At 41.5% G+C, this 21,535-nt stretch overlaps 1 protein-coding gene across 2 annotated transcripts in view; it reads left to right on the top strand.

Annotated features, from left to right (window-relative positions):
- Nucleotides 1-21,535, top strand: part of NEK10 (NIMA related kinase 10) — a 134,989-nt gene that overhangs the window by 22,906 nt on the left and 90,548 nt on the right. For both annotated transcript variants that reach the window (XM_038770266.1, XM_038770259.1), the window contains exons 6-13: nt 4,307-4,391; nt 7,384-7,425; nt 12,391-12,469; nt 13,203-13,270; nt 15,593-15,672; nt 16,673-16,759; nt 18,879-19,103; nt 20,263-20,402. In XM_038770266.1, coding sequence (XP_038626194.1) covers nt 4,307-4,391; nt 7,384-7,425; nt 12,391-12,469; nt 13,203-13,270; nt 15,593-15,672; nt 16,673-16,759; nt 18,879-19,103; nt 20,263-20,402 — 806 coding nt within the window. The remainder of the gene's footprint in view (nt 1-4,306; nt 4,392-7,383; nt 7,426-12,390; nt 12,470-13,202; nt 13,271-15,592; nt 15,673-16,672; nt 16,760-18,878; nt 19,104-20,262; nt 20,403-21,535) is intronic.

A 21,535-nucleotide genomic window follows, 5' to 3' on the forward strand; every position in this document is an offset into this window, starting at 1 on the left:
CTTAGTACAGTGCTCTGCACACAGTAAGCACTCAATAAATACGATTGACTGGATGAATTGGTTCCCCACACTAACGTAGTGACATCATTAAGAACATTTTATGGAGTCTGTGAAACCTAGAGCATTTCTCCTTGAAAGAGCTGAACCCAATCCCTTTGTTCCAGGGACTTTATGTTCCCTTCCCAGGTCCCTAGGAACATCGATACAACTTCAGACCTGCAGAACTTGGTAACAGGAACCAAAGCAAAGAGGGGTTGGATGTTTAAAATAACGTCCAGGCTGTGTCCATACATAGTTCAAAACCAGAGTGCTGGGGGAATAAGCACCGGCCTGGGGATCAGAGGACTTTGGACAAGTCGCTTATCTGTGCTCATTTTCCTCAGCTGTAAAATGGAGACCGGGTACCTGTTCTCCCTCCTACTCAGACTACAGTGCAGGGCTGTATCTCACCTGATGTTCTTGTATCTCTCCTAGTACTTAATATAGTGCTTGACCTGAAGTTTACATACAGATATTTACACATGTATTTCTGTATACCAAGGGTTGACAACCCAAGGCTCTTGAGCTACATCTGCTTCTTTGGAGCCAAATGTGGCTGAAGGGGCATCCCCGCCAAACACACCACAAATTTGTATATATCTGCGATTTATTGATCTATTTATTTATATTGTTTGTCTCCCCTTCTAGACTGTTAGCTCCTTGTGGGCAGGAATGTATCTATTTGTTGTTATGTTATGCTCTCCCAAGTGCTTAGTACAGTGCTTTGCACACAGTAAGCACTCAATGAAGACATAGTAAGCACTCAATCAATTTGATGGAGTGAATGAATGAATGAAACTTCCAGCACTGCTGCTGAGTGTAGCCCTGCAGACGAACGTGCAGAGGTGCTGGGCTCCTCCCGGTCCATTGCTTCCGTGGATGGAAGAGGAAGGGAGGAAGGGGCAGACTTGGCCCAGACGCCTCTTGGAGTTCCTGTCAGCAACAGGCAGCCAGCTTGGGGCCTCCACTGTGGGAGTCAGGAGAGCACCAACTCCCCGAAGGCCACGGACCTGCTCTCCTACCACAGGGTGAGGACGACCCCTCACTGCCCTGGCCATCTATCCTGCACCATTTTGAGGGGCAATTCTTGCCTCGGCCCCCCAAGGGAGAGATCTGGTCTCTTTGTGTAGGAGAATCCCTGTCCTCCCTGGAGGCTCCCAGATTTCTGGGGGCCAGAAGTATAGGAGGGAGGCTGGAGATTATGGGCAGGAAATGGGAAGAGCAGGATTGGACCTATCAATCAGTGGTACTTATTGAGTGCTTACTGTGTGCAGAGCTCTGTACTAAGCATTTGGAGCATACACTGCACCAGAGTTGTATTGGCCCCGGGAAGCCCACCGGCTGTTCCTGCACTGTTCCTAGCCACTGAACAAGGAAATTCAGTGTCTTACTCTGAGGTGGAGAGCCCAGAATCTACCACTGGACACCTGTAGCCACCGCTGTTCTAAGCGCTGGGGTGGATACAAGGCGATCAGGTTGTCCCACATGGGGCTCACAGTCTTCATCCCCATTTTACAGATAAGGTAACTGAGGCACAGAGGAGTTAAGTGATTTGCCCAAAGTCACACGGCTGACAATTGGCAGAGCTGGAATTTGAACCCATGACCTCTGATCCCAAGCCCGTGCTGTTTCCATTGAGCCACGCTGCTTCAGCCCCACACCACTTATGTACATATGCCTAATGTATTTATTTACATTAATGTCTGTCTCCCCCTCTGTACTGTAAGCTCCTTGTGGGGAGGGAATGTGTCTATGAACTCTCTTATATTGTACTCTCCCAAGTACTTAGTACAGTGCTCTGCACACATTTAAGCACTCAGTGAATACAGTTGATTGATTGCCACATGGACTGTGCTTTCTCATATCTCTTGGCGGGGAGAGGGAGAAGGAAGAGACTAACCTCTGCCAATGCCTGCCCATCTCCCTCCCCTCCCTCTCCTCCTTCCCCTCTCCTCTCCCTTTCTCCTTCTCCTCTTCCTGTTTCCTTCTCCTCTCCCTGTCCCTTCTCTCCTTCTCCTTTCTCCCGTCCATTTCCTTTCCCCTTACCCTTTTCCCCCTTATCCTTTCTCTCTTCTCTCCCTTTCCCTTCTCCGCTCAACTGTTGCTGTATAGCAGCCACGTAATGCTGTGATGTCATTTGTGACATTGCATCATTTGTGATGTGATGTCCTGTGTCATCCAGAGGCCCATAAATTGTATGATGGGCTCTTTGCACACAGTCACTTAGAGGTTTCATTTTGTGAGGCTCTTCTGTGCGAAGGACTTGCCAACCCCTCCTGCATACACTGCATTACTATCCTAGCAGATTGCAAAGGATCTGTGGTGCCCCCCAAAACTCCTTCACTGTGCTGTACTTGTTTCAAAAACAGAGATTGTGTTGTTCCTTACCCCAAACCGCTTTTCACTGGGATATTCTTAGCTGACGGACTGGCCGTCCTTGTTAATTTTAATGTCATGAAGTAGTCCCACATGTTGAAAATGATAGCATGTTGAGTGCAAAGGAAATGGAGGCTAGGGAGGTTACTGTGTATTAATAGACCTGTGAAAGCCATAGGATAAGTTCAGTCACAAGTGGGCTATTTGCCTTCACATGAATTCATTGTTGTGCTATCTTGGAAAAACTATATTTTTAGAATGGCAGGGTTTTCTGAAGTTGTCTCCAAGAGCCGTGGCTACTACCGGGAGTTGTTTTAGGGACTGTTCTGCTCTAGAGTCTGTGTTCCTGAATGAAGACATTTTTTATGAGGTTGACTTTTTACTGTGTGCTCAGCCACAACTTCACTACCCCTCCCCACAACCGTCGGCAAACAGATGTATGTATCATTTTACAGTATACGTAATTCTTCTTAAATACCGGAGCAGCACCTTAAAAGCCACTTCCTTGTGGGGAGGTAAAGAGTGGGAGCAAGAAAGGAACAACTGCTTCTGCCAGGGAGAGGTTAGTGCATGGAGAGGTCAGTCCAGAGGGCTCTGACACCAGGAATTCATTTACAGTAGTAGAGTCTGTAATATCATGAAATATAAATAGGCTTGGACTCCATTCCCAAAGTTCCCCTAAAATGACATTTGGTGGGAACAGAATTTAACGCACTTTCCGGGAACTATTTTTATTTATCAGCCTCCTGCAATGGCAAAAATGCATTCCTTTTTTTTTTAAAGCAAAAAAAATCCTTTCCCATTCTTTAAATATATTTCAAAAGTTTAGGGGATATTTTGGGGGAAAAGAGCTTTCCATCAAGGAGATTTTGATAAGACAAAGGGGAGTGATACAACATACACACATGTTTCAGGCGTGAATCATCTCTGCCAATACCTTAAGACAAAGTGTCAGAGACAAATAATTACAAATAAAGATCTTTATTTCTACTAGCTATCATTTTTAACTATTCTTCCCATTGTGCCTCTTGAAGTTTAATAAAACTTGGCTTTTGGATGCAAACTGAACCACACCCAGGCTTCCCAGTTTATTCAGTTGAAAAGCAAGAGAACATAGGTTACATGTTATATTTGTCAAATGTGGGTGTTCCTTTTTTTAAACTAATAAATTGCTCTCCAACATTAAGTGTCAATTTTGTACTTGTGATATTTGCAGCCATTTGGGGATTATCAACTCTTAACAATGTGACTGATTCTAAATCTGGTGTCTAAATTAATTATTTTTAAATTATCACTTTTTTAAGATTCCTTTGTAGTGAAACATAGGAGGTAATGGTTTATGATATTAATAAAGAGGTTAATTTTAGAGACAATACATCCCTATTTACTTGCTATACTATTTTATCCTGAAGGTGAGCTAACTCAGGGAAAATGTGTAGGGCAGATCTGAAATTATTTTTTCTTTGACTAGAGACCCAATGTCAATGGTTAGACCATCATAATTCTTACTTTTAGTAAGCTAGATTTTTTTACAAATTCATAAATTAATTTTCTGCTTATTAAACTCAGTTGCATTAAATAATACTTTGGTTTTTCACTTTTAAAAACTAGAGGACATTAGAGGTATCAATGTACCCTGTTGAATATCTTTCAAGTGCACTTCAATAAAAAGAATGTTATGTCATAGGGTATTTATTCTTGGTACACTTTGTGGTTGCCTGCAAAAAAGAAGCTTAGTTATTACAAAATGCATACGCAATAATGTAATCTTGCAAAAATGAACCATGTATCTGTTTTTTGAGAAAATCCTTGTTACGTAGTCTGCTTGATTTAATAGTGGAACTTGTTTAGTTGATTTTTAAAACTTGAAAAATTTTTTTTTCTCTTTCAGGGAGTGGGTTAATCAAGCCCCATCTATTCATTTTCTGAGAGTGTTAATCTGTCTCAGATTACTAATGAGAGATTCATGTTATCAGGTTGGTTTAAAAATATGGAAACATTTCTTATGTTTAAACAAAAGTTAAAATATTGCGTAGTGTAATACTCTGGCATACATGTAACATTTTTTGTCATAGAATCCTAATGTCTTCCAAGTCGATACCGTTGAGTAACACAGTAATGAAATTATTCCTGGAAGAGTTTAAAGTTAATGAAAACCATTTACCTATGACTTGCAAAGTGCCACCTGTAGAATGAAGCTAGTTGAGAAATCTTTTGTTCGTATTAATCACTGTAATGTATGTCTATTCCTTAATCCTGGTTATAGTACAACAAATACATTATTTAGTTAGTTATGCTGTTTCCATAGTAATGGATTCTTTAAGAGAAAGCCTATAACTCTATAATAGAAGAAAACAACCACACTGGGTAGTACTAAGGCATAAAACTAATGCACTCAGTGAATGTAAGTTCCTTGGGAGGAGGAAATGTGCCTTGTGCTTTCTGTTGTACTTCCCAAGCACAAGCATTGCTCTCAGACCTTCAATACATACCATTCTTACCATCACTGATTGTAAAACAATTCCTTCTCACCCTCAGCTATCAACTTTGTGTTCCTAAAATAGTACTATGTCATCATCACAGGAAACTAATATTTTGGAGAGGAATGTGGATTTCATTTCTTCATCTGAGAATTGTCTGCCCAATAAAATTATTAATCAAAATGCATGTTTTGTGCCCCATCTGAGGGAATGTCCAGACTAAAGCTATGTGATGATGATAATAATAATAATAATAATGGTATTTGTTAAGCGCTTACTATGTGCCAAGCACTGTTCTAAGTGCTCGGGTAGATACAAGATTATCAGGTGGTCCCACGTGGGGCTCACAGTCTTAATACCCATTTTACAGATGAGGGAACTGAGGCACAGAGAAGTTAAGTGACTTGCCAAAGATGGGCTAAAGCTAGTCATGGTCATCCTTTTTATTAACATCCTTTTCAGCATCTGGAAGGATAAATAATGGAAAATTCTAGATTCAGGTGGACATGAATTTTTACCCCCTTCTTCTGTTGATGCTCTCCCTCCGGCCCCACCTCCTTCCTTACCCTTCTTTCTCCCTGTTTTTCTTGCTTCTCCTTTTCCCTTTCTCCCCACAAAGCCCCTCTCTCAAATCTCCACCCAAGTGTGTCCCTGTACTCCAAACGAAACGTTGACACTCCTTTCTCCAGATGCTTTTTATATAGTAAATTGTAATCAGCTATCAGAAAGCAAAATTTTGAAATGGCCAGTTAGTACATGCTTTGCACACCATAAGTGCTCATTGATTGATTATTTGCAGTAGTATTCTGTATGAACCTTCAAAAACAAGTGTGTATGTGTTGTCTATTCACCGTTTCTTTAGTTTGTTCAGGCAAGTCTGTAAAACTTCATCAGGGTAAAAATTATTTTCAAAAAAGTGTATGGGAATGTTAGCAAAATCCAACCTATAATCCATTATCCACAGGAGCATTTGAAAGCACTACTTATCCCATGGATCAATACCTAGCCAGCCAATTGTAAAAATTCCACTAAGGCAGCATTCTTCTCAAAAAAAGAACTTTTGATGAAGAAAAAATCAAACTCTAGGCCTATTTGTAAAGTCCATACCTGAAGATGGAGTTTCCCTTCAGGAATGACAAATGAGACTTTAGGATGGAGAAGGGGCAGAGAGGAATTATTTATAGCACTAGTAGTTTTGTGCAGTGTCATCCCCATTCTTTCTTCCTTGTTATTCGTTCGTTTATTCATTTAATCATATTTATTGAGCACTTACTGTGTGCAGAGCACTGTACTGAGCGCTTGGGAAGTACAAATCAGTAACATATAGAGGCGTTCCCTACCCAATAGCGGGCTCACAGTCTATGTTCCCACTGGGGCACAGAGTGCAATAAGCAAATAAGCGGGCGTGGGGCAGTGCATTGCCAAGGGCTTGTATGGTCCTTCCTTGCGATAGCCAGCTACAGGAAGAACAGGAACTGGAACCCACATGTCTGGATTCCTGTAGTCGGGCTCTTTCTGCTGTATCAGTAGCATATAAAATCCATAGGTACTTAATACCTAAATCAGGTCCCCTATTTTTTTGTCATTATATCTTGAGGAACTTTTAATTTTCATATTTATAAGAAGCACATAATTTAGATACCTTATTGTTGGACACTGATTTTTTTTGCATTTATATTTAGTAAAACATTAAAAGGAGAATAATGGTTTGGGGAGAACAGGCATCACCTTTCTCTGGCGCAAAAGGCAGTGCTATAAACAATTTATGGTCTCTTTGATATTGATTTCACCTTTAAAGTTTAGTAGATTGTTAAAGATAAACAGCATTTAAGCCCAAACATCAGAAGTGCAATTAAAATATGGTGCTTTTGAACTCAGGTAATAATAATGATGGTATTTGTTAAGTGCTTAGTATGTGCCACCCACTGTTCTAGGCTCTGGGGGCGATACAAGGTAATCAGATGGTTCCACGTGGGGCTCACAGTCTTAATCCCCATTTTACAGATGAGGTAACTGAGGCACAGAGAGGTTAAGTGACTTGCCCAAAGTCACACAGCTGACAAGTGGCAGAGGGGGGATTAGAACCCATGACCCTTGACTCCCAAGCCCATACTCTTTCCACTAAACCACAATGCACCACCCCAAATGTATGTAAAGCACAATTTAGATACCTTATTGTTGGACACTGATTTTTTTTTGCATTTAGATTTAGTAAAACATTAAAAGGAGAATAATTATTTGGGGAGAACAGGCATCACCTTTCTCTGGCGCAAAAGGCAGTGCTATAAACAATTTATGGTCTCTTTGATATTGATTTCACCTTTAAAGATTTTGTATTTCTTTTGGATTCTGTTTTCAAAAGTTAACTTGTTTACATCTTTGCATAAAATTTAGTAGAATGCAAAAATTATTTGCCATCACAAATACATTCTTTGGAAAAAAATATGTTCCTCTTTTCTGAACATTATATTTATTTTTACTTTTTTAGGGAGTACTCCATACTCTGGGTGGTATTGAAAATCTAGCTCAGGTAAGAATGTTTTTATTATTGTACTTGTTTTTGATCCTGGCCTGAGGTTTAGGGAAATCAGTCAATCAAAGATGAGAAGTAGCATGGTCTCCTCTGCCACTTGCCTGCTGTGTGACCCTGGGCAAGTCACTTCACTTCTCTGGGCCTCAGTTACCTCATCGGTATAATGGGGATTAAGACTGTGTCCAACCCGATTATCGTGTATCTACCCTTGCGCTGAGTACAATGCCTGACATATAGGTAGCGCTTAACAAATACCAGAAATATTTGAATGCTTACTCTGTGCAGAGAACTGTACTAAGCACTTGGGAGAGTACAGTACAACAATTAGGAAACGCGGTCCCCATTCTTAATGAGTTTACAATCCAGAGAAGGAGCATGGCGAAGTGGATAGAGCACAGACCTGGGAATCAGAAGGCCAGAATCTTAGGTTCTAAAGCCGGATCTGCTGCTTGTCTGCTGTGTGACCTTAGGCAAGTCACTTCACTTCTATGCTTCAGTTACCTCATCTGTAAAATGGAGATTGAGATTGTGAGCCTCACATGGGCTCGATTGGCTTATATCCACCTCAGCATTTAGTACAGTACCTGGCTCATAGTAAGCACTTAACAAATACCGTTATTATTATTATCATTATTATTATTATAAGAAATGTATGCTCTGGAACACTTGGCCGCATACACCCGCTGCTCATCAGCTTCCGTATCCTGGGAAGGGGAGGGAGAGAACTGTGGGGCTGAGGCTCACCTCCTGACCTCGCCTGACCCCAGTTGCAACTAGGGACACAGCCAAGCCAGACTCACACCTGCATCCTCTTGGAGAAGGAAGCCCCGATGGCCACCTAGCATGCTAATAGTCATGGCATTGACATTAATTAGCCAATGCTAACTAGTGGGGGATTACTGAATGCTAATAGGTAGCAGATCAGGAAATGCTAATGGGGCGGGGGGCCCAGGGAGAGATTAGGAAATACCAGTGGCCATCGAGGCAGCTGCCCGCTGGGCTGTGGTGGTTGTGCCAGGATAGAGGCTCCTGGTCCTGCGCTGATCCTGGAGGCTCCTAGGCTGGCAAGTGAGCCCTGCATGCACACACTGATGAACGTAGCACGCCCACCCTCCTGCTCACCCCAGAGGATGATCAGTCTAGAGGGGGAGGCAGACATTAATATAAATCAATTATGGATAGCTGCAGACGTGCTATAGGCCTAAGAGGGGTGAATAAAATGTGCAAATCCAAGTGCAAGGGCCTTGAGAAGAGGAAATGAGGGCTTAGGCGGGGAAGGCCTCTTGCAGGAGATGTGCTTTTAATAAAGCTTTGAAGGTGCCAGAGGGTGAATGTTCCAGCCAGGGCAGGATGTGGTATGCAAAACAAACCTGGGGATATGGATGCAGTGTCATCATGTGCCCCATGGGGAATCCCACAAAATGCTTTAGCCCCTGTGCCCACAGCAGCCATTAATATGGCCCTGGGTCTGACCAAGTTTAGTGGAAATGGATTTCCAGTAGAAGGAAAGCCATGAGTACAGGGGCAAAATCCAGAGACAAGAACAAAGTGCCTTTCCAACATTCCTACCTAACTAAAGGTGGACTCCTTGTTCCTAGGTCCCAGCTTTCCCTGGCTTCTTGCTCCTGCAAGGTGTAGTGGGGGTGGAAGGAAGATTGGGTCTGGGTTTACACAGCAGTGGGTGAGTGGAGGGAGGCTGTTCAGGCCATAAGCAATCCCAAAAATCCCTAGAGCTTGTGGGGTGGCAGCAGGTCTTTTCTATCAATCATATTTATTGAGTGCTTCTTGTGTGGAGGACACTGTTAAGCATTTAGCCATTCCCTGCTCACAAGGAGCTTACAGTCTAGAGGGGCAGACAGACATGAAAATAAATTACAGATATGGACATAAGTGCTGTGGGGCTGAGGGTGCGGTGAATAAAGGGTACAAATCCCAATGCAAGGACAACATAGAGAAAGGGAGATATGAGGACTTAGCCAGAGAAGGCTGTGGTAACCCAAGAAACACCCTAACGATCATAAGCAGCCACCCTTTGTGCTTACGTATGTGCTGCTGTCCTTAGCATTTATAGATTTATTGATTAATATGATCTACCTATTTATTCCACTATTCATCCTTCCCTACAACTTGCCTTTTCTAAATGTATCTTTGTTTTTCCTTCTCTTCCCACTCTTTGTAAACTCTTTGGCTGGAATCATTATATGTTATGTGCCCACAGTGAGCCAAGTGACAACATTACATCAGATAATAATGGTATTTAATTGTTTACTTTATGCCAAGCACTTTATAAAGTGCTAAGGCAGACCCAAGGTCTGAAACAGGGCCTGTCCCAAAGAGGGTTCACAATCTAAGGGGGAGGGAGAACAGGTATTCCAATCCCCATTTTACAACTGAGGAAATTGAGGCACAGAGATGTTAAGTCACTTGTCCAAGATCACACAGCTGATGAATGGTGGAGCCAGATTAGAACCTAGGTATCATGATTCCCAGGCCTATTTTTCTTCCACTAAGCCATACTGTTCCCCCAATAATTTTCCCTGACTGTGACAGCTTAACTCCATCATATCATGTGGAATGGGGTTTGAGGGATGGCAAGTTTTTCCCCACCTTACATGGTGGGCAATTGTCTAAAGTCAGCTCTGATTATAACGTTCAAAGACCAGAGGAAAGGGGAGAGAGTAGAAGTGGGTATTAAGATGAGGAAATTCCTCTCCTTGTGGGAGGGAGTTGTGTAGTTCCTGTCCTTGCATCATATCCTCTCTGCTGGAGTAAAGCTGAGGTGGTTCAAGTGAGTTTTGTTTTTTTGATGATGATTGCCTGATAATGTGTGGATTTTATTTTCCTTTTTGGTGTAAATTTACACTTGAGTTATCTGGAGCTTTGCTCAATAGCCCAGGAGTTCTGCCCAAAACCCAGGTCTCTTCCCTCAAGGCCCTAAGGCTGAATCCAAGCCAGCCCCAACCCAAATTAAGTACTGAGTGCCTAGCAGATGGAGGTGATTATTATGTAAAACGGTAGAGCAAATGGATGAGCATGAAGTATAGAGTGTTTAAGTACTTGTTAAATGATAAGTTTTAAGAATGAGAAACATAAGTACTGCAATACAGTAGTGGCAGTCTGTAATATCGTTTGCATCTTCTAGCTCTAATCTTTTTTGAATTGGGCTTCCAATTCCCTAAGGGATTGTGGCAGAGTTCCAAAATGATCATGGAGAATAACACTGTGGGACTCTAAACCGTAGTAGGGTATTAGTAGTAACGGCAGTAATGGCTGTTAAAATGCACCACACTTTAACGCCATGCACGCCCACACACGCAAACACACACACTGTGGGTGTATGTACACACAAGCACACACACTGTGTGTGTATGTGTGTGTATGTTTCTATGCCCAAGCATATGCTGCTGGAGGCAAGCATATTTTTAGACGATACATTTTTACTTTTAGAATGCTATTTTGACAGTGTAAGCTTCAAAAGTTTAAAGCAAAAAAACAACAACCCAGTGATAGGGGTTCCAGAGTCCTACAGACAAAGTAAACCTTAGGAGGGCTGGTGGCATTGAGAAGCAGCGTGGCTCAGTGGAAAGAGCCCAGGCTTTGGAGTCAGAGGTCATGGGTTCAAATCCTGCCTTCACCACATGTCTGCTGTGTGACCTTGGGCAAGTCACTTCACTTCTCTGTGCCTCAGTTACCTCATCTGTAAAATGGGGATTAAGACTGTGAGCCCCCCGTGGGACAACCTGATCACCTTGTAACCTCCCCAGCACTTAGAACAGTGCTTTGCACATAGTAAATGCTTAATAAAAGCCATTATTATTATTTACCTTACCTTGGAGCCCGCTTATCAGGAGTCAGCTTGCATAAGGAAGTGATCTCACCTCCTCCAGGAGCTTACCTCCTCCAGGAGGCCTTCCCAGACTGAGTCCCTTCCTTCCTCTCCCCCTCCTCTCCCTCCCCATCCCCCCACCTTGCCTCCTTCCCCTCCCCACAGCACCTGTACATATGTATATATGTTTGTACGTATTTATTACTCTATTTTATTTGTACATATTTATTCTATTTATTTTATTTTGTTAATACGTTTTGTTTTGTTCTCTGTCTCCCCCTTCTAGACTGTGAGCCCACTGTTGGGTAGGGACCGTCTCTATATGTTGCCAACTTGTACTTCCCAATCACTCAATCAATCAATCAGTCATATTTATTGAGTGCTTACTGTGTGCAGAGCACTGTCTTGGGAATTACAAGTTGGCAACATATAGAGACGGTGCCTACCCAACAGTGGGCTCACAAGCGCTTAGTACAGTGCTCTACACACAGTAAGCTCTCAATAAATATGAGTGAATGAATGAATGAATGATCTCATGATGAAAGTAACTCATCTCTATGAACTCAGCATAACATTTTCAATCCTTCCAAGCAAGTTGCAACAAAAGCTATTAGAGCCAAGTGCTTTTTTGTTAGCCAACATTTGCACTGTTTGAATTATGGGAACTGTTCCCCCCTCCTTTTTTAAAAAAAAAAATCCAAACTGCCAAGCCGTTCATCATCTCTTCTTTCTTACTGCTCCTGAAAAAATGTGGACTAAGCAAAGTAAAGAGACTATCCCTCTGTCCTTCCCTATGAGGCACACTTTTTTCTTTTGATGAAAGGGCAAGGTGAGACCCAGGATGATTTTTTTGGCTCTATCAGGAGAATGTAGGATGAGAAAATTTGAAGACTACTCATCTAAAGGGTAAAATGTTCCCTGTTTAAAGGTGAGTAATACTTTTGGATTTTCGTAGAAACGTAATGAAAAGAGCAGGAAACAGTGAATAAATTAATTTAGATGTATAGTGCCTCTATGCGCCAAGGGCGTGATTCGTGAGGCTGGTCTGCCACCTAGTATCCAAATTAAAAAATGCAATAATCTTTTAAAACACTTCTAAATAATCTTCCCATCTCTTTTCTTGATCTCATCTTTAGTATATGGAAATAGTAGCAGATGGATATCTTGGCTATGGAGAAGAGCAACATAATGTCGACAAATTAGTGAACATGACCTGTAAGTGTTCTTAAAACGATTATATGTAATCTGCCGAAAGGAGTAATGTTTAACACTTACTGGGCGAAGATTATGGGATTAGAGTCCATTGTTCATTGTCATCATCTAGAGGATCGGCAAATTAAGATGCTATAATCCTCTCTTGAATAAAATGTCACTTTATTTCTTAAGCAATTTACAGCACTTTAACTATTTAAGCATTGAGTAAAAAGTATTACTGTATAAGGAACTCATTCAATCTCGTGGTAATTTTAGAGAAGCAGCGTGGCTCAATGGAAAGAGCATGGGCTTCAGAGTCAGTGGTCATGGGTTCAAATCCTGGCTCTGCCAACTGCCAGCTGTGTGACCTTGGGCAAGTCACTTAACTTCTCTGTGCCTCAGTTACCTCATCTGTAAAATGGGGATTGACTGTGAGCCCCCCGTGGGACAACCTGATCACCTTGTATCTCCCCAGCGCTTAGAACAGTGCTTTGCACATAGTAAGCGCTTAATAAATGCCATTATTATTATTATTTAGCCATTTAAAAAAATCCCTGATTGGATCAAAGTTTAAATTTAACATTTTAGAAGATTAAATGTAAAAAAAAGTCCAGTACCTCTCAATTTATAGTCTGAATATGCATTTCAGTGGTCCTTCATCTTTTCTCCTTTATGCTAAAAGGTAGAAGATATTTTGAAATTCTGCCCTGTTTAAACCCTGGTTGAGATTTTTGTAATTGTTTTCCTTTCACAGATATTTTTCAAAAACTTTCTACTGTTAAAGATCAAAGAGAATGGATTATTGCAAGTGGAGCACACAAGGCAAGAGATTTGCGAATTAGCTTATTTAATCAGTGCCTGGTATGAGTGAGTCACGCTTTCTATGTTTATAAGAAGTAGAGGCTCAGTTCTGTACCCTTTGGGCATTTGCTATTTGACCCCACCCTCAGCCCCACAGCACTTAAATTATTTACATTGTTCTGCACACAGTAAGGGTTCAATAAATGCAATTGATGTCTGTCTTCCCCTCTATATTATAAATTCGATGTGAGCAGGGAGCGTGTCTACCAAATCTATTGCATTGTACTCTCCCAAACACTTAGTTCAATGCTCTGCTCACAGTAAAATGCTCAGTAAATATCATTGATTTTTTTTCCTTCTAAATGGTTTAACTTGCAACTAATCTCTTGCATAATTACCTTAGACCTAATTATTTGAAGTACCCCTGCCAGGATTTGTGAATCATTGGTAAACCTGAGGATACATGTTGAATGAAATCAGAACTAATCCCATACAACATCAGAGTCTGGAAAGGGGGTCTTTTCCAGTTGGTTTGCCATTTAGCTTTTGGTCAGTATAGCTAAACCTCAATTTACAGGCCTCACTCAGGGTGGTGGTATTAGTCTGTGGACAAACTATAGATCATAACATTGCTATGTGGTGTAAGGTAAGTTCACCTTCTATACTGTGAGTCCATTGCTGGGTAGGGATTGTCTCTATTTGTTGCTGAATTGTACTTTCCAAGTGCTTAGTACAGTGCTCTGCACACAGTAAGCACTGAATAAATACAATTGAATGAATGAATGAATGAATGGTGGGAATTCATTGGTTCACATGTTGGTGAAATGTGTGTTCAGCTTGGCCCTCCTGTCTATGTAGAGTCCTTGGGGGTGACTGCCTGCATTAGACTACCTCATCATCTGATGGAGCAAACAACTAAACACCCTTCCCTCCTTGAAGACTGTTGGCTCCTTGTGGGCAGAGATCACGTCTTCTAACTCTGATGTGTTGTACTTTCCCAAGCACTTAGTACAGTTGTATCCTAAAAAACATTGATTTTTCTGCATTTTGTAGTCTTTCAAGTGCATAGTACAGTAAGTGCTCAATAAATATGACTGATTGATTGAACCCAGTGAAATCCCAAGACTTCCTGGAGTGGACTCCTCAGAAACTACTTATCCATCTCAGAGGCTTAGGAATTCCAGATATGGAGAGTGATATAGTAATGTAGTACAGAAAGGAATGATGTGGGAAATGACTGAAAACTGTTTGTCTCAGCCGCCCCTACCTACCCTTGAGGTTAACTGTAAATTTTAGTTTGCTGTATCATCATCATCAATCGTATTTATTGAGCGCTTACTGTATGCAGAGCACTGTACTAAGCGCTTGTCTTATGTTTGGGTGATAAAAACTGCTGTACACAAAGGAAAAAAATGGAAAATTACCCGATTGGTTCAGCAAGTAAAATTGAGTAGAAATTTCTTCTAATATTCAGCTCAGATATGTACATATCTGTAATTTTTCTATATTAATTTCTGTGTGTCCCCCCACCCCTCATACTGTAAGCTCAAGGTGAGCAGGGAATGTATCTATTGTCGTATTGTATTCTACCAAGCACTCAGTACAGTGCTCTGCACACAGAAAGCACTCAATAAATATGATTGAATGAATTGAAATACAAAACAACTGATTAAAAAAACCCTTACATTTTCAAAAATCCAAACTGCATTTATAGATTAGAATTGCATGTCGAGGGAGATAGAAAACGCTGCCAGCCACGCTACAGCCCCTCTCCTAGGAAATGGGGTGGAGGCAGGTGGGCATGCTTGGGAGTCATAGAGCAAAATATTTGGTGCATTTGGTAGTAGAAAGAGTAAAGAGGCATCCTGGATTCTTTTCAGCCTCTTCCGAGGAGCAGACTTGTTTAACAACCCAGTGTCTTCTAGAAGTTGCAGTCCTTTGACATAGGCTGAGGGGCCATGAGGAAGTGAGTAGCCTTTCCTAGCAGATTCTAGTACACTCTGGATAGGGGGTTAACCAGGGTTGGAAGTAGGGGAAGCTCACAATTTAGCATTGGCTTTGCATGCCATTAAAGAGGTGCTAATTGGAGCAAAAGTGACCCTGCAGGGTGCCAAAGTGACATTTTGTTCCAGTACAGAGCAACAGGGAAAAGGATGCGCAAAGATAGGAAAGATAGCAGGTTGACTCAGCTCAGAAACTACTCCTCATCCAAGGCAGAAGTTTGGGATCACCAGATATGTAGCATGATAGCAGCAAGGCTAGTTAAATTTAACTCATGAGAGAAATTGTCCAAACATTTTCATAGCTGAATTTAAAAGCATCTCTTTTACTCTCATTTTTCAGACATTGGTAAATTTACTAGGAGCCAGAGACACTAATGTTCTCTTGGGTGCCCTCCTTGCTCTTACTAGTTTAGCCGAAAGGTAAGTTCACTTTCATGTTATTTTAATTATGGCTGTGTATGACTTAATATTGTGCCTAAAATTATTTAAAAATAAGTGACAAACATCCCCATCCACTTTTTTTACATAAAGCTAGGATGGAATAGCTTCTAGACTGTGAGCCCGTTGTGGGGTAGAGACCGTCTCTATATGTTGCCAACTTGTACTTCCCAAGTGCTTAGTACAGTGCTCTGCACACAGTAAGCGCTCAATAAATACGATTGAATGAATGAATGAATAATCAGTGTATACCACCATTTTGGAAAGAGAGAAGTCTGAATTGAACTGACATGTCTTATTTCAATTTGTAAGGCAATCTACAATATAAAAAGATTTCTTTCTTCCTGACCAGAAATCGGTTATAGTCTTTCCCCCTTTCCCACGGTCTCGTCAGTTGTTTTAAAGTTTCCTTAATTTCAGACAGGAGGGACAAATTTGCTTTAATTTTTAAATCTTTCTTTTGAAACCCCCAGCAACTCACTGATTTTTTTTTAGTAACTTTTGAAAAATTTTTTAAATTTCCTGTTCCAGGACAATTTTGTATTCCAGTTAATTTTATCTGGTTATAAGTTTGTCACCTCCCTACCCACTTTTTCCTTCTTTTAAGTACTTAGAACAGTACTTGGCACATAGTAAGCGCTTAACAAATACCATAATTATTACTATTAGTGAGATTATTTATGTTAAGAGCATGAATGGCCAGCAGGGCAGCAGCTTTTCCCTGTCATCAGAGAGGGGAACTCAGTACAGCAAGTCGTAGTACAAGTAAATTAGGTTGGCCTTGTGCCTAATAAGCGCTTAACAAATGTCACCACAATTAACATCAGTAATTTCCAAAACATATGATAAGCCACTGTGTAACTCAATAGGATAAATTGGCAATCATCACTTTAGCCCCAGCTTAGTATGGTGGTTCTGATACTTAAAACAGATGGATTGGGGAACACATATTTTAGAAGTACCTAACGTTGTTCTTTTATAGCCCAGAATGTAGGGAGAAGATAGGTGAACTTGCCGTTGTAGAAAACCTGCTGATGATACTGCATGACTATGACTTGCTTTGCAAAAGGTCAGTCTCCCAGCACTAGAGATGACTGTATTCCACTGTGAATGTGTATTATTGTTGTGATATTCTGTTTTTTTATCTTCTTAAATTTCACATAGAAACTGGGTGCTGGTATTTCTGCCATGTGGCTTCCAGAAGACTTGACTTAGGGGAGTTGCCAGAATAAAGGTCTAGTCTAAAATAACCCTCAGATTTACCCAGTTTTACCCCAGGTGTGCCTTAAGCCAAGAGAAATATTTTCCCATGTGGAATTTCTTCTTCTAATGTGGTCATAGTCAGGAGCTGATTCAGAGCACATAGCCCAGGAAAACAAAGTGATTGAATTCTCCTAGCCGCCGCCTCAAGAGAACTTGGTTCCATCCTTGGAGGGAGAAGCAGCATAACTTAGTGGGTACAGCACGGCCCTGGAGTCAGAAGAAAATGAGTTCTAATCCCTGCTCTGCCACTTGTCGGCTGTGTGACCGTGGGCAAGTCACACTTTTCCTGTGCCTCAGTTACCTCATTTGTTAAAAGGGAATGAAGACTGTGAGCCCCATGTGGGACAGGGACTATGTCCAACCTGATTAGCTTGTATTTTACTTGTACATATTTATTCTGTTTATTCTATTTTGTTAATATGTTTAGTCGTCTGTCTCCCCCTTCTAGAATATGAGCCCGCTGTTGGGTAGGGACCGTCTCTAGATGTTGCCAACTTGGACTTCCCAAGCGCTTAGTACAGTGCTCTGCACACAGTAAGCGCTCAATAAATACGATTGAATGAATGAATGAATTAGCTTGTATCTACCCCGGTGCTTAGAACAGTGCTTGACACATAGTAACCCTCATCAGCATCATCATTAGGGACTGGATTTTTCCCTCTATTGGCTGAGGAAGCCAGGCTTCTCCTAGAAGATTCCTGAAGCTTCTGGGAGGAGGACAACAGTAGTGTTGCCTTCATGTTTCCTGCCTGGCATTGCTGCTGCCAGGACTGCGACCTTGTTGTCAGACACATAGTCTGTCTTTTGGAACACAGAAAATCCCTTTGGGAAATTATCTATTTCAGGTTGCCTGATGGTAACCTGATGTCCTGAAATAGCGAATGCAGTCAGAATCCAGAGGGCAGATCAGCCAATCAGTAGTATTTCTCGAGTTCTTAAGCACTTGGTAGAGCCTAAAGTGAGTAGGCGTAATGCCTGCCCTCAAGGAAATTACAGTGTAGTGGGCAAGCCAGAAGCAAAAATGAATTGCAGATTTAGGACATGGTTCTATACTCCTGGACAGGAAACACGGCACACTGGTGCCAAGGTGTATAGTTTACTTCTAGGGTTGCTGGATTCTTCCAGCCATTTTGTTATAGAGAAGCAGCATGGCTTAGTGGCAAGAACACAGGCTTGGGAGTCGGAGGACGTGGGTTCTAATCCCGCCTCCACCACTTGTTTCCCGTGTGACCCTGGGCAAGTCACTTAACTTCTCTGTGCCTCAGTTGCCTCCTCTGTAAAATGGAGATTAAGACTGTGAGCCCCACATGGGACAGCCTGATAACTTTGTATCTACCCCAGCATTTAGAACAGTGCTGGGCACATAGCAATCACTTAACAAATACCATCATTATTATTATTATGAGAGCCTAGTGATTTCCCTAGAGAGTCACTGTACTGATGTGAAATAAATAAGGATAGGGTTTCTAAAATGCTGCTTTAGATTATACAGTCCCATGATAATGTATAGTTCTGTGAATTCATCCTTATAATGAAACAGAGAAGCAGCATGGTTCAGTGGAAAGAGCACAGGCTTTGCAGTCAGAGGTCATGGGTTCAAATCCCGGCTCTGCCATTCGTCAGCTTTGTGACTTCGGGCAAGCCACTTAACTTCTCTGTGCCTCAGTTACCTCATCTGTAAAATGGGGATTAAGACTATGAGCCCCGCCTGGGACAACCTGATCACCTTGTAACATCCCCAGTGTTTAGTACAGTGCTTTGCACATAGTAACTGCTTAATTAATGCCATTATTATTATTATAAGAAGTATAGTTTCAGTCTAATAATACGTAACAGTTACAGTATATCTGATTATTTGAGGTTTAAGACTGACACACTGTGAGTGCTGTGTTCTAACAATAATTCATGATTTTATCCTCTTCTAGGCTAACTGCTGAATTACTGCGGCTTCTTTGTGCAGAGTCACAAGTTAAAGAGCAGGTGAAAGCATATGAAGGGGTTCCCATTCTCCTTAGTTTGCTTCATTCAGATCACCTCAAGTTGCTCTGGAGTGTTGTTTGGATTCTGGTTCAGGTTTGTGAGGATCCTGAGACCAGTGTAGAAATTCGCATTTGGGGAGGCATCAAGCAACTTCTTCATATTTTGCAAGGGTATGTGTAAATTCTCATCAGGAATGTTATGGCTGGTGTTATTTCTTAAGCCAAAGTTATATCTCAATTCTTTCAACTGTCACAACTTTCACTTTTCTCAGGAATCTACAAAACTTGTACCATCACCAATGACGTTTTAGGAAATCGAGTAAAATAAGTGAACAATAAGATCCAAAAGAGTTTTGCCTCCCTAGTTTATTGGTTCTGTAATTCTAGAGTATGTGATCTGAGGGCTTGCAATCTAGATGAATCCACTTAGGTTCCTTTGAATTTCATCTGTCCACCGATTTCAGTCCTTTAGAAAGAAATGCATACTTAATTCTCAGACTCACCACTTTGAAAGAATAGGCTGTGAGGTCAGAATATTAGAACTGACCTAGTTCTTATGATTTTTGAAATATCCTATTGTCAAAGTTGTTCAGTTGCATGCTAAATCAAGAATAGGGTAAGTGTGGCACACACACACCCTATAGGGCACAAGCCCGGGTGCCCACCCTAGTTTGGTGCCTAGATGATGCATAGGGACAAAGGGGTCCTGAACTACCTGCTGCACAACTAGATGTTCAGTAGTGATCTGGAGAAGGGGATGGTACATGATTGGGGAAGAAGGTATATACACTTCAGGGGGGATGGAAGGTAGGTGGGGAAGGTTGGGAAAGGGAATTATGGGCACAGTTGTGTCCAGGCATGGGTGGCCTGCTCAAAATTCAGTTAGTTGACTAGGAAAATATTACCTAATTCCTTGTTCGAGAGTTTTTGTTGTTGTCGTTTAGCTACATTGATATTTAATATAATGGGCCTTCAATATCACTGTCATACTAAATATTTTTCTCAGGAAAAAAATACACTCTAATTCAACAAAGTTTTGTTTTAGTAGAAATTTTGATAATTTGTGTCTAATGTATCATAGCAAATGATGCTATTTTTTTCTTTTGCCCGCACATTTAAAGTATTTACCACTTTATTTACAGTCCTGATTTAGTGTTAATGGAGAGGAGTCGATGCATGGATAATTCAGAATGGCAGATAATCCACAGAAACTCGTGTGATTGTTGTGATTGTTACTTTCTTTGGGTTGATTGTATGAAAGAGTTGAATACGTAGAGTCTAAGTAAAGAAATTAAAGTCAGTTGCTTTCACGCTAACAATTATTTTACAGAGAAAGAAGTTTCGTTTCTGATCGTTCTTCCATTGGAAGCCTGTCTAGTGCAAATGCTTCAGGGAGACTCCAACAGCTTCATTGGTTGGAAGAGTTAAGTCCACAAGAAATACAGGAAAATACCTATTCTCTGCAAGCGGGTACGTATGTTCTCATGCATCATGATGTTTTAGACTACATTGAGCACAGTATTCTCTTTGCACTTTGAGATGATGAAAGCATGCCCTCTGGAGCTGTGGACAGGAGAGGATCAGTCTTCAGTGGTACTTATTAAGTACTTAGCATGTTCAAAGCACTGTACTAAGTGCTGGGAAGAGTAGGTAGACATGATTCCTGTCCACAAGAAGCAGTGTGGTCTACTGGTGAAAGTAAGGACTAGAGTGGGGAGAGACAGGATGCAGGCAGATCAACAAGGAGGCTGATGCAGTAATTGTGGTTGCATGTGATCAGTGAAGTAGCAGTTTGGGGAGAAATGGGTGGATTTTAGCAATGTTTTGAAGGTAGAACTGACAGGATTTGGTGACCGATTTAATATGTGGGTTGAATATGAGAGATGAGTTAAGTATAATGCCCACATTACAGGCTTGTGAGACAAGGAGGGTAGTAGTGTTATCTACAGTGATGGGAAATAATAATAGTGGTATTTGTTAAGCACTTACTAGGTGCCAAGCACTGTTCTAAGTGCTAGGGTAGATACAAGGTAATCAGGCTGTCCCACATGGGGCTCAAAGTCTTAATCCCCATTTTACAGATGAGGAAACTGAGGTACAGAGAAGTTAAGTGGCTTGCTCAAGGTCACACAGAAGACAAGTGGCGGAGCCGGGTTTAGAACCCACGTCCTCTTGACTCCCAAGTCTGTGCTCTTTCCACTAAGCCACACTGCTAAGATAGAGGAGAACAGGGTATGGGTGGGAAGATGGGATGTTATGTTTTGGACGTGTGAATTTTGAGGTGCCTGCGGGACAGCCATGTGGAGATGCCCTGAAAGCAGGAGGACCAGAAGACTGCAGAAAATGAGAGAGGTCTGGGTTGGAGAGGTAGATTTGGGAATCATCTGTATAGAGATGGTAGTTGAAGTCGTGAGCATGAATGAGTTCTCCAAGGGATTGGGTGTAGATTGAAACTACTACTACTAATAATAATGGCATTTATTAAGTGCTTACTATGTGCAAAGCACTCTTCTAAGCACTGGGGAGATTACGTGGTGATCAGGTTGTCCCACAGGGGGCTCACAGTCTTAATCCCCATTTTACAGATGAGGTAACTGAGACAC

Source organism: Tachyglossus aculeatus, chromosome 2, assembly GCF_015852505.1.
Source record: "Tachyglossus aculeatus isolate mTacAcu1 chromosome 2, mTacAcu1.pri, whole genome shotgun sequence".
NCBI classification, from domain to species: domain Eukaryota; kingdom Metazoa; phylum Chordata; class Mammalia; order Monotremata; family Tachyglossidae; genus Tachyglossus; species Tachyglossus aculeatus.